The 15,620-nt window shown below is 45.9% G+C and overlaps 1 protein-coding gene across 7 annotated transcripts in view; it reads left to right on the top strand.

Annotated features, from left to right (window-relative positions):
- Nucleotides 1-15,620, top strand: part of AMOTL1 (angiomotin like 1) — an 80,307-nt gene that overhangs the window by 36,156 nt on the left and 28,531 nt on the right. For all 7 annotated transcript variants that reach the window (XM_083736300.1, XM_083736301.1, XM_083736304.1 and 4 more), the window contains 4 exons: nucleotides 9,125-9,265; nucleotides 10,393-11,311; nucleotides 13,201-13,498; nucleotides 14,967-15,111. In XM_083736300.1, the coding sequence (XP_083592426.1) occupies nucleotides 9,125-9,265; nucleotides 10,393-11,311; nucleotides 13,201-13,498; nucleotides 14,967-15,111 (1,503 nt within the window). The remainder of the gene's footprint in view (nucleotides 1-9,124; nucleotides 9,266-10,392; nucleotides 11,312-13,200; nucleotides 13,499-14,966; nucleotides 15,112-15,620) is intronic.

Here is a 15,620-nt window from a genome sequence, read left to right as displayed (position 1 = left end):
TAATTTGTAATCTTGTTTGTGTCGTGCTACTCATAACTAGGTTATTCCTCTGTAATAAACAAAAACCAGCCCTTATTTTCTTATGGGGGACACAAGAGCCCTTATAGAGTCCTTTGTAGGTTCTCCACCGGTTGGAGAAAATAACAGAGGCCAACCAGAGAATATTGAGAAGCAAAGCAGCTAGTAAGCCTGATCTTTATTGATCTGTTGCAACAGGGTGCTCCCCTCACATGCAGGAAAGGAGGAGGACCCAGAACAAAGGTGTGCCCGCCCTTATATAGACATTTTAAATTGCCCGCCCTGGAGTCTAAGACCACCCCAGAAACATCATACATACATCACAGAAAGGGTTTACCTCAAGACCACCCCCAGATACATCATACCTACATCACAGAAAGGGTGGTCTACAACAGAAATCTGAGTGCGTTGTTTATCTCCTGTCTGGCAGATTACCTGTTAATGGTCCCTTGATTGGATTACTTGGGGAGCCTGGCCAGTCTTTTGTAATGATAAATACTTAGTTCCTGAGCCAGGTCACAGGCTCACCCTATTCATAGACAGACATACTCTTAAGACAGGATTTGTGAACAAAAAGACAATGGGAAGGCTTTTCCATTTTCCATCGACCTTGCAGAGAAATATTTGAGGTCAATTTGGGAGGGACAAAATGGTTTCAGGACTTTTTCTGTGGGGTTCCAGACATGTGGCCTATATATGCAGTTATGAACATTTATTATATATATAAAAGACCTTATTTTTTTTTATTTCACCAAATAGCTGTGTGATTTTGACACAAAAAAGTGTAGAATGAGCCCAAAATTCAGAGTGGGTTGGTTGTAGCTGACCTAGCTCTGAGGCAGGTTTGGTTTAGGTGTGGACAAGGATTGGAAAGTCCAGGAACATGGGAGTCAGGCACCAGATCAAGCAGTTATGGAGCAAAGGGTCACGGGGCAGGCGCAGAGAGCCATGCAGAAGGCTCTGGGGTAGCAGCAGAGGGTTGGAGAGGCCAATAGCCGCTGTCAGGTCAAAGGCAAAGTGGACAGCCCAGGATCCACCATCTGAGGTAGCAGTCAGGAAGCAAGAGAAATAGGGGAGAGTCTTTGAACTCAAGACAAGTTGCTCAAGTTCGGCTTGTTGTGTCTTGATGCCTTTTAATGTCAGCTGACTCTCTTCAGGCTTGAATTGCAGCCTAGACGGCATCCATTTATCCCAGGCATCCCCAAACTCGGCCCTCCAGATATTTTTAGGACTACAATTCCCATCATCCCTTACCACTGGTCTTGTTAGCTAGGGATGATGGGAGTTGTAGTCCCAACACATCTGGAGGGGTGGGTTTGGGGGTGCCTTGTTTATCCCAAACTAAGGCCTAGTCTGCCCAACGTCTTGCAGGTTTTGTTGGAGTGTTGGGGATCCTTCTCCACAGCCCTTTTAACAGCTCCAATGTGGTAGATTACCCTCTCTCATCTCTTGGTCATTCTCTGGCATGACAAAGAGCCAGGAGACCAGAAATCGGCTTTCTGACCTGCCTCAGTGGATGGCTGAAAATCTACAGCAGTCAGTATTTCACATGTAAATTGTTGACAGTGTAAACTTGTGTGTGTGAAAAAGTGCAACATAAATGTTTTTTTTTAATAAAAATTTTATTGTATTTTCAGTTTACAAAAAAGAAAAAAGAAGAAAGAATAATAATCCAACCTTTAGAATACATTTTTAAGTTGTTCACTGAACTTCCCCACATCTCCCTCACCCTGCGTTCTTTACAATAAAACATATCAGCAAATTATTACCTTGTTTCGTATCTTATTTATATCTTTCAAAATATTTTACTTCTAGATTTAAAGTACCTTTTGTCCAATATTTATACCTTAAAATAAAAGATATAATAACTTTAAATTTCAACTTTTTCTTACTTATGACTTATCTTCCTATTTTCTCAATCTAGTTGCGGGGGCTAAGTTTCCAAATCATGCAGATTCTTAACATTCAAACAACTTATAATGTTTTTGTAAATAGTCCTTAAATTTTTTCCAGTCTTCTTCCGTTGTCTCTTCTCCCAGATCTCGGATTCTGCCAGTCATTTCAGCCAGTTCCATATAGTCCATCAACTGCGTCTGCCACTCTTCCAGCGTGGGAAGATCTTGTGTCTTCCAATATTTTGCTATAAGTATTCTTGCTGCTGTAGTTGCGTACATAAAAAATGTTCTATCCTTCTTTAACACCCTTTGGTCCACAATGCCCAGGAGGAAGGCCTCTGGTTTCTTGGGAAAGGTGTACCTAAACACCTTTTTTAACTCATTATAAATCATTTCCCAGAAGACCTTCACTTTTGGACAAGTCCACCAAAGGTGAAAGAATGTCCCTTCAGCCTCCTTACATTTCCAACATTTATTATCAGACCGATGGTAAATTTTTGCAAGTTTGACTGGGGTCATGTACCACCTATATATCATTTTCATAATATTCTCTTTCAAGGCATTACATGCCGTAAATTTCATTCCAGTGGTCCATAACCTTTCCCAGTTTTCGAACATAATGTTGTACCCAATATCCTGAGCCCATTTTATCATGGCTAATTTGACTATCTCATCCTGGGTATTCCATTTAAGCAGCAAGTTATACATTCTCGAAAGTACCTTGGTATTAAGTTCTAACAGTTCTGTCTCTAGTTTCGATTTTTCCACCTGGAATCCTCTTTTTTTGTCCAACTTAAAAACCTCTTGAATTTGAGCATAATGAAACCAATCTCGCACCCTATTCTTTAATTTTTCAAAGCTCTGCAATCTCCAATTGTCTCCAGTTTTTTTCTATTATTTCCCAATATTTTGGCCATCCGACCTCCATATTGAGTCTTTTTCTGGCCTTGGCCTCCGCTGGTGATAACCACCTCGGAGTCTTACCTTCTAATAGGTCTTTGTATTTTGTCCAGACCATGAATATAGCTTTCCTGACAATATGGTTTTTGAACATTTTATGAAACTTTACCTTGTCATACCACAAATATGCATGCCATCCAAAAGCATTATCGTACCCTTCCAGATCTAGGACATCAGTGTTCTCAAGGAGTAACCAATCTTTCATCCAGCAGAAAACCGCAGCTTCATAATATAACCTTAAGTCTGGCAGGGCAAACCCCCCTCTCTCTTTGGCATCTGTTAATATTTTAAATTTTATTCGGGGCTTTTTGCCCTGCCAGACAAACCTAGAAATATCTTTCTGCCACTTCCCAAAACACTCCACACTGTCTACGATCTGTAGGGTCTGGAACAAAAATAACATCTTCGGCAATACATTCATCTTTATAGCTGCAATTCGGCCCATCAAGGAAAGTTTCAATCTTGACCAAATCTCTAAATCTTTCTTAATTTCTGACCAACATTTTTCATAATTATCTTTAAATAGATTCAAATTTTTGGCAGACAAGTTTACCCCTAGGTATTTTACCTTTTTAACAACATTTAATTCTGTCATAAATGTTGACAGTTGCATAAATATTATATTCAGCATTCGCTTATGAATGTCTACAAAGCAAATCAGGATCGTCAGCATTCAGATACAGTCACCAAATTGCTTAATATGGATGATGAGTACTTTGCTTGTGTAAGATAATGTTTGCTGATATCTGTTGGGTGTATAAAATATTGTATTATGTTGGTGAGATGTCCCTGAGCACTTGTTCCCTAGTGATATGTATGTGGATTCTAACATGCAGTTTCAAAGTCTTTCCCCAACCCCATTGTTTTTCCTTTTATTGGAAAACACAGTCACAAATATATTGAATTCCAGGAATGTTTCAGCCTTACTGCCCTTGGGAGACAAGCCTTCTATATATCCCAGTCGGGATTCAGGCCTCATCATGGGACTGAAACTGCCTTGGTCGCACTGGTCGATGATCTCCGGTGGGCTAGGGACGAAGGTGAGAGCTGTTTCCTAGTTCTGCTGGATCTCTCAGTGGTGTTTGATACAATTGACCATAACATCCTTCTGGACCTTCTAGAGGGGTTGGGAGCTGGGGGCACTGTCATACAGTGGTTCCGCTCCTTCCTCCTGGGCCGTGTTCAGAAAGTGGTGTTGGTGGATGAGTGTTCAGACCCCTGGGCTCTCACTTGTGGGGTGCCTCAGGGTTCTGTCCTCTCCCCCATGCTTTTCAACATCTACATGCAGCCTCTGGGAGAGATCATCAGGGGGTTTGCCCTATATCTGAAGGAGCATCTCCACTCCCGTCGTTCTACCTGGACACTGAGGTCCAGCGCTGAGGGCCTTCTGGCAGTTCCCTCACTGTGAGAAGCCAAGTTACAGTGAACCAGGCAGAGGGCCTTCTCAGTAGTGGTGCCCGCCCTGTGGAACGCCCTCCCACCAGATGTCAAAGAGAACAGCAAACTTTTAGAAGACATCTAAAGGCATCCCTGTTTAGGGAAGCTTTTAATGTTTGGTGTATTACTGTATTTTAATATTTGGTTGGAAGCCGCCCAGAGTGGCTGGGGAAGCCCAGCCAGATGGGCAGGGTATAAAGTATGAATTATAAATTATTATGATTATGGCTGGGACACATCTGGAGACATAGCATACCTGGGGTGGACACATGGCAGGTTATTTAGGTGCAGTGGCACACTACATGGCTTGGACAATTAGTTGTCTGTATGTGTGTCTTTACATATAGTGGCTTGGGGCTAGCTAGCATAAGGAAGCTCATGGAAATCAAGTTTCCCATGTCCTCCTCTCTCCATCACTACATCTGACTTTGTTCAGGGCCAAGTAACCCTCCAGAGCAGGGGTCAGCAACCTTTTCCAGCCATGGGCCGGTCCACTGTCCCTTAGACCTTGTGGTGGGCAGGGCTATTTTTTTTTGGGGGGGGGAGGAGATGAACGAATTCTTGTGCCCCACAAATAACCCAGAGATGCATTTGAAATAAAAGCACACATTCTACTCATGTAAAAACACGCTGATTCCCGGACCGTCTGCTGGCCGGATTGAGAAGGCGATTGGGCCGCATCCAGCCCAAAGGCCTTAGGTTGCCTACCCCAGCTCCACAGAGATCATAGGAAGATGCAGTCAGCTACAAAGGGATGGGAAACTTTTCTCAAGGGCACCATGATCAGCCAATGTAACCCAGCTAGTTTTGCCATGACTTGATGATTATTGTCTTGCGGTAACATGGAGGCAGGATTTTCACTGGTGACACCAGTCTTGTGGAATGCTTTCTCTCTTGAAACAGGAGAGGCCCCATCTGTGTTGGCATTCTTCCGGCTCCTGAACGCTCACCTGTTTAAGCAAGCATTCCCCTGAACTGAACTTGTGGTTTTATGGTTTTAACTGTTTTAATTGTTGTATTAATTCCATATTGTATTATTCCAGATAGCTTGGTCCCACCCCCAACCTAAATCCTGGCTTCGCCCATGATTCCTACATTACAAGCCTACATAGCTTTTGTAAGATATTTCCAACATGCTTATCTGAGTTTGATGAAGTTGGTTGATTTGGCTGAATACATAGGGATGAGATACTGAGATCAGCTGCATCAAACCAACTTGCCCCTTTGTTCAGCTGTGGTGTGTTTCCAAAACAGCTAACACCTATATTGTGTCTAGGAAAGTAAGGCGTGTTAATGTTAGCTGCCCCGAGGCCATAGGAGAGCCGTCTTCTCCTATTCAGGGTGCAATTCTGATTAAAAGGATGTGAGTCAGCTTGAGCTGGATTTACGGCTGTCTCTCCAGATGCTAAGGCTGGCCTCCCTCCCCATAATTCCCAGCTTAAGAAACAATGCTATAATAAAACTTTTGCCCTCTTTCATCAAATGATGGGCTGGGTGTTCATCAGTATGCAGATGATACCCAGCTCTACCTCTCTTTTAAATCAGAACCAGTGAAGGCGGTGAAGGTCCTGTGTGAGTGTCTGGAAGCGGTTGGAGGATGGATGGCGGCTAACAAATTGAGGTTGAATCCTGACAAGACAGAAGTACTGTTTTGGGGGGACAGGAGGCGGGCAGGTGTGGAGGATTCCCTGGTCCTGAATGGGGTAACTGTGCCCCTGAAGGACCAGGTGCGCAGCCTGGGAGTCATTTTGGACTCACAGCTGTCCATGGAGGAACAGGTCAAATCTGTATCCAGGGCAGCTGTTTACCAGCTCCATCTGGTACGTAGGCTGAGACCCTATCTGCCTGCAGACTGTCTCGCCAGAGTGGTACATGCTCTGGTTATCTCCCGCTTGGACTACTGCAATGTGCTCTACGTGGGGCTACCTTTGAAGGTGACCTGGAAACTACAACTAATCCAGAATGCGGCAGCTAGACTGGTGACTGGGAGCGGCCGCCAAGACCATATAACATCGGTCTTGAAAGACCTACATTGGCTCCCAGTACGTTTCCGAGCACAATTCAAAGTGTTGGTGCTGACCTTTAAAGCCCTAAACGGCCTCGGTCCAGTATATCTGAAGGAGCGTCTCCTCCCCCATCGTTCTGCCCGGACACTGAGGTCCAGCTCCGAGGGCCTTCTGGCGGTTCCCTCACTGCGAGAGGCCAAGTTACAGGGAACCAGGCAGAGGGCCTTCTCGGTAGTGGCGCCCGCCCTGTGGAACGCCCTCCCATCAGATGTCAAAGCGATAAACATCTACCTGACATTCAGAAGACATCTGAAGGCAGCCCTGTTCAGGGAAGTTTTTAATATGTGACATTTTAGTGTATCTTTCATCTTTGTTGGAAGCCGCCCAGAGTGGCTGGGGTACAAATAATAAATTATGATTATGATTATGATTATGATTAAAGAATAAAAGGGAGGGGTTTTGCAATTTGAGAGACTGGGGAGAAGGGAGAGGGAACAGTCTTAGAAGGCAAGAAATTCCTTTGTATTCATTTCCTACTCTGCGTCTGATACAAGAATCCCAAATTCTGTGCATGCTCACATACATTTTGGTGAGATGTAATGTGCCACTTCAATAGTTTGCGCACCCAGACTCCACTGAGATAAGCTGCTTTCCTGATGCTTTTTTTTTTTTTTTTTTTTTTTTGTCAGTAGAATCAGATTTGTGAGGGGTTTCCAGGCTGATTTGCTTGCTGTGCTCGCTTAATCCGTGATCAGTTGGTTGCTCACTTGGCTACTGGATTACATGGCTTGATTGCTTTTTGACTCTCAGCAAAACGTATTGTTACAAAAGTAATGTGACGCCCCCATGTTCTGCAAGATTCCTGGTGGTTCCAGGCACTCACTACAGGGTCATTTGGAGAACTGAGACATGGCGGATAATGTCATAGGTTTAAAAAATATGGTTTATTCACCTATTTATACCTTCAGTCTGCCTGCAGGAAGTCCAGATCTTACAGCATGTTCATTTCAGGAGGGGTTTGTCCCCCGCAGCAGTGCAGCCTTCAGCCAGCCTGCCCAAGATGGATCCCAGTCTTTCTTATTCCTTCTTCCGAGAACACCCTGCTAAAAACTCTCTTTCAAAGCCATTGTTATCTCTTTCATACAAACCAAGGAATGTTGTCTGTGCAATTTCATTCTAGGGTTCTAAACCTATATGGTTACTGCTGTAGATAATGAAATCAAGAGAGGGACATATTCCACTGGGACTGCCATAAATTCAGCAGTCTGAATTTAAATATTACGGTGTCGTAAGACAAATCGGGCGTATTTTCTCTTATATAAATTGTCAACTTGCTGAAATAGAGTTTATATCAAAAAAATAAGCAAATATCACGTTCATGAATGGCACTGTGAATGGCTTTTTCCACTAATGCTTTTTTAAAAGTGTTAAATTAGTTAAAATAGCATGTAAAACAGGGAATGGGCAATATTAATTCAAAACAATAGTTTCTGGAAATTAAATTTCCTTGTGCAGATGCAGGCAATATATCCATATAATCGGTTATTCTTGTGATAGTGGCCTCTGGATACTATAAATGTCCAGCATGTTATTTTACAGGCTGTTGTCCAGATTTAAAGTTTATGGACAAGAACATACCTTATATACTTAATTGTACTGCAGTAAGAGGTGTATGTGCATTATATATGTCTGTGTGGTATTTTGGACATAATAGGAAACTTGAATGCTCCTCCGTCCTCTCCTCGTACCTTACTGTGAGGAGATCAGAAGCTTCCACTTCTCCATTGAAGCAAACCACAGTTCCTTGAGTTCAAATGTACAGGGAGCTATGGTTTGTTAGACCAAACCCAGATTAAATCATGGTTTTACATCTTGGCTTGTCCTGAACCATATTTTAAACAAGGGATTGGAGTTATGTTGGACTCCAACTCCCATCAGCCCCATCCTGCATGGCCAATGATAAGAGATTATGGTAATTGTAGTCCAACAACACTGAAGGGCCACAGGTTCCTCAGATCCCCAGATTGAGATACTCTGGATTGTTTAAAAACAGAAGTTGCTGATCTCCTTGTGGGCACAAAAGAGGGGAAGGTTGGAGGCTGTGGATAAGCCTGAGACTTGTTCATGTAATGGGAAACCCTGGTTTCCTACTGCATCTGAATCGACACAATGTCTGTTTTGATCAAAAAATTCTGAAACCAACCAAAAGCACTTTGCTTGCTTGCAGTAATAATGATGTAGTTTTAATATGTTGCTTGTGGACGTAAAGTTCAAATTCTAAGCCCACCCAAGTCCTAATCCAAGGCTGTGATCAGGAACTAAGCCATTAGCAATCAGAAGAGAGGTGAGTCACTTGGCTTCAAAAACTCCATTGTAATTCTAGAGCAGCTTAACCACTGACCAGCGATGTGAGTTTTCCTTGAAAATTTAGAATTGGAAAATACTGGGAGCTGCCAATAAATGAATGACCATTTCTCTATCATCTATTAAGTCTTTGAACGCTTGCCACTATGGCTTGGGCGCTCACCCGCTCCGTGACTTCCCTCTTACAGTTCTGTGGCAAGGTTGTGTTGTTTGCAGTAAAATGTGTTTCTGCATGCAGACTTTTATGTAGACAGACATCTGAAATGATTCACTGAGAAGTATGTATACAACGGATGTCTTTGTTGGGGGCTGTGAAACAACGCTTAAACATAATTCAGAAACCACAAGTGTGAATCACTTTAGGAAAAGTGTTGGGGTATTTTAAAAAAACAAAAATGTGACTAGTTCTTGAATAAATATTTTTTCCTTTTTCTTTTCTCATAGGCCTCCCATCCATTTGCTACACTTCCAGTACTCCTGCCCAGATACTGGAAGAAACTGGCTGTCTTTACACAGATCCTCAGCTGTTTGGCAGCAGGCGGGATGGTTCACCGTTAATGATAGACTTTGTCAGCGATACTGAAAGTAAGTTCTTGGTGCTTGTAAAAAAACCCTGCTTTCTAGCTGCTTTTGTCAATTGAGTTTCACACTGGTTTGTTTTGTTTTTTTGGACAAATGGCTTTCTTCAGATCCTTGTTGACGTTGAGCCTTGCAAGTGGAAATGGGACCCAGGTGCAGGACAGAGAGGGCACTTAGGTTTAATCAGAAGCAATTTGGTCCCTGAAGAGCAGAGGTGGAGAGTCCCCAGACCACAGCCCAAATTTAAACCACCAAGCTGCAGCATCTGGACAGAGGTCTCATCAGTCCACACCCCCGTCAAATGATGCTCTTGCATCCCTCTTCCCTTGCACCTCCCTGTTTAGTACTGGCCTTACTCCTTGATCAACAATTGAAATTCACCAGGCCCATTTTGCAGCTGGCTATCATCTACTTGAGACCAAGTGAAGATGCCCAGGCGCCAGGACGGCGCTTGACGTCTCCACCATCTGGAGGTGCATGACTGGGGGTCATTGGATCTATTTTCACACACTTGCAACACATCCTGTAGATTTCTATTCATTCTGTTTCATCAGAATTTCAGGAACCCAAAGGTTGTATTGAAAAATATGACTTTAGAGCTGTCTGGCCCCAAAATGACAACAAGGCATTCCATTTTGGCAGCTGTAACCCTGGTTTAAGGAGCAATTTGGTACTTAGCTTATACAGTCATACCTTGGGTTGAATATGCTTCATGTTGAGCGTGTTCGAGTTGCGCTCCGCGGCAACCCGGAAGTAACAGAGCGCGTCACTTCTGGGTTTCGCCACTCGCGCATGCGCAGACGCTCAAAATGACTCCACTTGCGCATGCGCGGAAGCAACGAAAAGCGACGCGTGCGTGCACAGATGTGCCATCACTAGTTACGTTTGCTTCTGGATGCAAACGGGGCTCCGGAACGGATCCCATTCGCATCCCGAGGTACCACTGTATATCTGAATTTCTAACGCTGCACCTGACATTTGGCTGAGTTATGAACTCAGGTTGGCAGTAGGATAATTGATGGAGGAAAAGGCCATGCAGGATTTCTCCCTCTTCCTCATTCAAAATAATCCAACCTTTCCCTTTTTTGTGTGTCTCTTTCTTTCTCTGCCTGCCATCTTTTCTCTTGCTTCAGCTGAAGACCCCCCTTGCAACTTCCACCCCCCGAGCTTCCTCCAGGTTTCAGAGGTGGAAATGAGAGGTTCGGAGGACGTTGCCCCTGGCACTGTGTTACAGCGGTTGATCCAGGAGCTGCGCTATGGCAACCCGAGTGAGAACATGAATCTGCTGGCCATCCAGCACCAGGCCACAGGGAGCGCGGGACCATCCAACCCCACCGCCAGCACGCTGCTTTCTTCTTCTTCCACGGAAAACCTGGTGCCCGAAGACCCACAAATGGTCCAGCAGTCGGCGCGGCAGGAACCACAAGGCCAGGAGCATCAAGGGGACAGCAGTGCGATGGAGAAGCAGCCCAGGGGTGCCCAGCCTCAGCAGAACAATGAAGAGCTGCCAACTTACGAAGAGGCCAAAGCCCAGTCTCAGTTTTTCAGGGGCCAGCAGCCCAGCAGCGCCGCTGGGGCAGGTTTTTACATGGCTGGAACCTCCTGCCCGAAATCCAGAACGGAAGGGAGGCCAACGTTGGCTCGAGCCAACAGCGGACAGGCGCACAAAGACGAGGCGCTCAAGGAACTGAAGCAAGGCCACGTGCGGTACCTTAGCGAGAGGATCATGCAGTTGTCGCTGGAGAGGAACGGCACAAAACAGCATCCGCCTGCCTTGGGGAGAAGCAAAGGATTCAAAGCGGGAGGGCCGTCCCCTCCTCAGTCCACCAGCAAAGGTGTGGATCCAAGGGGCCCGCCGCCGGACTACCCGTACAAAAGCAAGCAGGTGGTCTCTCCGGTGAGCAAAGCTCAGGAGCACGGGATGTTTTTTAACGACCAGCATTCTGGCGTCATCCAGGAAGTGGTGATGCCCTCCTATTCAGCGCCCCAGGCAGCGAGGAGCGAAGTAGCTGTTGTCCGTTATCAGCCTCCCCCAGAGTATAGCCTGACTAGGTAATGTTGAACTCCTTGCCATCTTATTGCCTTCCTTTCAATCTTTTGGCGGAGGTTTTGCTTTAAGTAAGACTCCAGACTCAGGGTGGTTTTCAATAGGGCTGGGAGATATATTGATATATCATCCATATCGTGACAGTGGTTTCATAATTTTGGACCTGGCAATATATTGCAAATCATGATGTGTGTTAGGGCTGGGTGGCATATAATCTAAAACTGGTTTGAGGCCCATATCACGATAGCAGTTTCATAATTTTTGACCTGCAAATCATGATGCATGTGCGTGTGTGCATGCATTGCAAAAATCATGGTGCGGGAAAAGCCATGAAGCCAGCCAGTGCTTTTACATAGCTCCATATTTATTTCAGACGTTGTGATATTTCAGTACAGTTGTACCTTAGTTTTTGAACAGCTTAGTTCTCGAATGTTTTGGCTCCCGAACACCGCAAACCTGGAAGTGACTCTTCCAGTTTGTGAACTATTTTTGGAAGCCGAACGTCTGATGGGGCTTCTGCAGCTTTCAATTGGCTGCAGTAGCTTCCTGCAGCCCATCAGAAGCTGCGCTTTGGTTTCCGAACGTTTTGGAAGTCGAACAGACTTCCAGAATGGATTCCATTCAACTTCCAAGGTACAACTGTATATCACATAGTGATATACTGCGATGTTGAAAACCGAATGTCGCCCAGCCCTGGTATTCAGTTACGCAGTAGTGCAACAACTCTTAACTACTGTACATAGCATAATCTCCTCACCTACTTCTCTCCCCACATGAACCCTAAATGTGCTCCAGGGGTTCCCTCCACATTTTGGAGGAGATTTAGGCAGGTTGCAGTGAGAGGAGCAGGTGGGCAAGTTACATTGTCCAGCTTAAAGCCATTGGTTCTAGAATAATACCTCCCCAAAGGGCAAAACAAACCTTTTGTGTACTGCATGTGTACTTTGTAGACGTGCAGCAGGAGTGTGGTACTTATTCCTCTTCTTGCATGATTTCCCCCCCTACTACTCCCCACCACCACAATCCTATCTCTGAGTATCTTCTCTCTACTTGATGTGGTGAACATGCAACTGGGACCCAGAGGTAACCCAGAGGAGTTAAAATCCCAGGAGAGAAGCAGTGGGCAAAGGGGTGGGAATTGCTTCTCCCTTCTGTTTTACCTCTGCAACACGATGCCTTCCTCCTGCTGTCTTTCTAATGGGAAAAGCGTTGGGTATATTTGTAGGCCACACTCCCAGGTTCAAGTGGGGGCAATGGGCAGTAAGCTCTGTGCGCTGAGTTTTTGGATCAGGTCCATAGTGCTTTGCAGCAATACGTTTCCTGAAATGGCAGCCTGGGACACAGCCCCTCTTGTGTGCAGGTGGTACTGCTTTGGCTACATAAAAATCCACACTTGGGGAAAGTGTTTCACTGTTCATGAATGGGATAAAGGTAAAGGGACCCCTGACTGTTAGGTCCAGTCGTGGACGACTCTGGGGTTGTGGTGCTCATCTTGCTTTACTGGCCGAGGGAGTCGGCGTACAGCTTCTGGGTCATGTGGCCAGCATGACTAAGCCGCTTCTGGCGAACCAGAGCAGCACACGGAAATACCATTTACCTTCCCACTGGAGCAGTGCCTATTTATCTACTTGCACTGCATACTTTTGAATTTCTAGGTTGGCAGGAGCAGGGACCGAGTAACGGGAGCTCACCCCGCTGTGGGGATTCGAATCGCCGACCTTCTGATCAGCAAGCCCTAGGCTCTGTGGTTTAACCCACAGCGCCACCTGCGTCCCATTCATGTATGGGATACTAAGCACCAATAAGCAGTCACTTCTGGCAGACTGACTGCTCACACTGCCGATGATCCGATTAATCTGTTCCCACCACTCATCTGTTTCCCCCTCCCATACAGCCGCCAGTGCCAGTCATCTTTTCCATCCCTGCAACAGCAGCACAGCCCGATGTCCTCACAGGCCTCCTCTCTTACTGGCCCACTGCACTCTGCCTCTTTGCCGCCCCTCTCGATGACCATGGCATCTCAGTCCCTTCCTGCAACTCCGCCGAGCCAGCAGCAGGAGCAGCCGCTCCCACCAGATGCCTTCACTATAGTCCAGCGAGCCCAGCAGATGGTGGAGATGCTCTCCGACGACAACGAGGCCCTGCAGAAGGAGCTGGAGGGCTACTATGAGAAAGCAGATAAACTCCAGAAGGTGCGTGGTGTGGTTGAGTGGGACTGGGCTTTGCGTCTTGATCCTCTTGGGTGACACAAGAAAAGTGTCCTGCGCCACTTGCTGATGGGGATGAACAGCACTGCCTGGATTGGTCCAAAATATGATAAATTTAGGGACACGTCTAAATTGGAACTTACATAATGCAGCGGTGTGGGACCCAGTAAAGGTCCAATTCAATAGCATGGGTCTGAAGGCACATGAGGCTGCTACCTAAGTAGGTCCAGGTCTGGTCAGTGCTTGGATGGGAGACTGCATGGGAACCATGTGAGTGCTGCTTTGCATTCCATGACGGAAGGAAAGTGGGATATTTCACTGCTTTGATGTCCCTTGCAGGACAGCCTTGGGAGAAGAAACAGCTAAGGAGCACTTAAAGCAGTTGGGTGGTGTCTTGTATAGCTCCTGCAGCCAAGCTGGTGCCAAACGGATTGCTCTGATTTCCTTTAGACCACATCAGCATGGCCAAGAGGGGGTCTTGTTGTCTGGGCAGCCCAGGGCCTCTAGGCACACTGCCTAGGCTTGCAGCTCAGAGAGGTCATTTCGGTGCAGCCCATAACACCAATAGGTATTTGCATGCCTAGCAACAACAAAAAGTGAATAGGTAAAGGTAAAGGGACCCCTGACCATTAAGTTCAGTCGTGGCTGACTCGGGTTGCGGCGCTCATCTCGCTTTATTGGCCGAGGGAGCCGGCGTACAGCTTCCGGGTCATGTGGCCAGCATGACTAAGCCGCTTCTGGCAAACCAGAGCAGCGCACGGAAACGCCGTTTACCTTCCCGCCGGAGCGGTACCTATTTATCTACTTGCACTTTGATGTGCTTTCAAACTGCTAGGTTGGCAGGAGCTGGGACTGAGCAACGGGAGCTCACCCCGTCGCGGGGATTCGAACCGCCAACCTTCTGGTCAGCAAGTCCTAGGCTCTGTGGTTTAACCCACAGCGCCACCTGCTTCCCCAAAAAGTGAATAGTGGTATATAAATACTGGATAATATGATGTGATGTAAGTTGGGGGAACTGCTTGACTTGGTAGAATTCCCATGACCAGCAATGGCTCTCCATAGAGTTGCTGAGAATTTAAACCTGGGTCTGCCTGCTGGATAGCATGAGCTGTACCACTGAGCTGCATCCTCTTCCATTGCTATAGTCGCTTTCTTCTGTCATGGCGGGGGAGCTGGTTTCCTTCAGCTGCAGTAGGATTATTAATGCCTGTGGAGGAGTTGTATTTTTGGCATCATTGTAGGAGAATTCTTCCTGCGGCACAGTGCTAGTGTGAAAGTTGGCACACACTTCTGGCCACTGCACAAACCTCTCTTTCAAAAGTTTTGAGTCAATGATTGACATGCATCGCTGCCCAGCTTTTAATTGAAAGTTGTATGCTCTCCCTTATTCTCTCTCTCTCTCTCTCTCTCTCTCTCTCTCTCTCTCTCTCTCTCTCTCCTCCAAACTTTTCAGTTTGAAATAGAAATTCAGAGGATTTCAGAAGCCTATGAGGACTTGGTGAAGACCACCACCAAGAGGGAATCGCTGGACAAGGCCATGCGTAACAAGCTGGAAAGTGAAATCAGGCGTCTCCATGATTTCAACAGGGCCTTACGTGGTATGTTCTTTTTACGAAAGGTCTTTTCATTCCCCTCCCATTGCATTTCTGTTTCGTTCCTGAACTATCAAATTCCAGATGGCCACGTCACAGATTCTAACTGAGCAAACTGTTTTCCTGTAACAACGTTTAGAGGTTATTGTTGGTAGAGCCATTAAAAAAGACCGTATTTTTCGCTCTATAAGATGCACTTTTTCCCTCCTAAAAAGTAAGGGGAAATGTTTGTGCGTCTTATGGAGCGAATGCAGGCTATGCAGCTATCCCAGAAGCCAGAACAGCAAGAGGCATCGCTGCTTTCACTGCGCAGCGATCCCTCTTGCTGTTCTGATTTCACTTCGCTGGAGAGGCACTGCACAGCTTTCCCTCTTTGTGCAGCGCTCCTTCAGCGAAGCGGCAGGAGAGGGCTGCGCAGAGAGGGCTGTGCAGAGAGGGAGAGAATTTTTTTTTTTCTTGTTCTCCTCCTCTAAAACTAGGTGCAACTTATAGAGCGAAAAATACAGTATATATAT

This window comes from Podarcis gaigeae, assembly GCF_964106915.1.
Source record: "Podarcis gaigeae genome assembly, chromosome: 4".
Taxonomy (NCBI): domain Eukaryota; kingdom Metazoa; phylum Chordata; class Lepidosauria; order Squamata; family Lacertidae; genus Podarcis; species Podarcis gaigeae.
The sequence above is the reverse complement of the archived record's forward strand: the minus strand, read 5'-3'. Positions and strand labels throughout refer to the sequence as shown.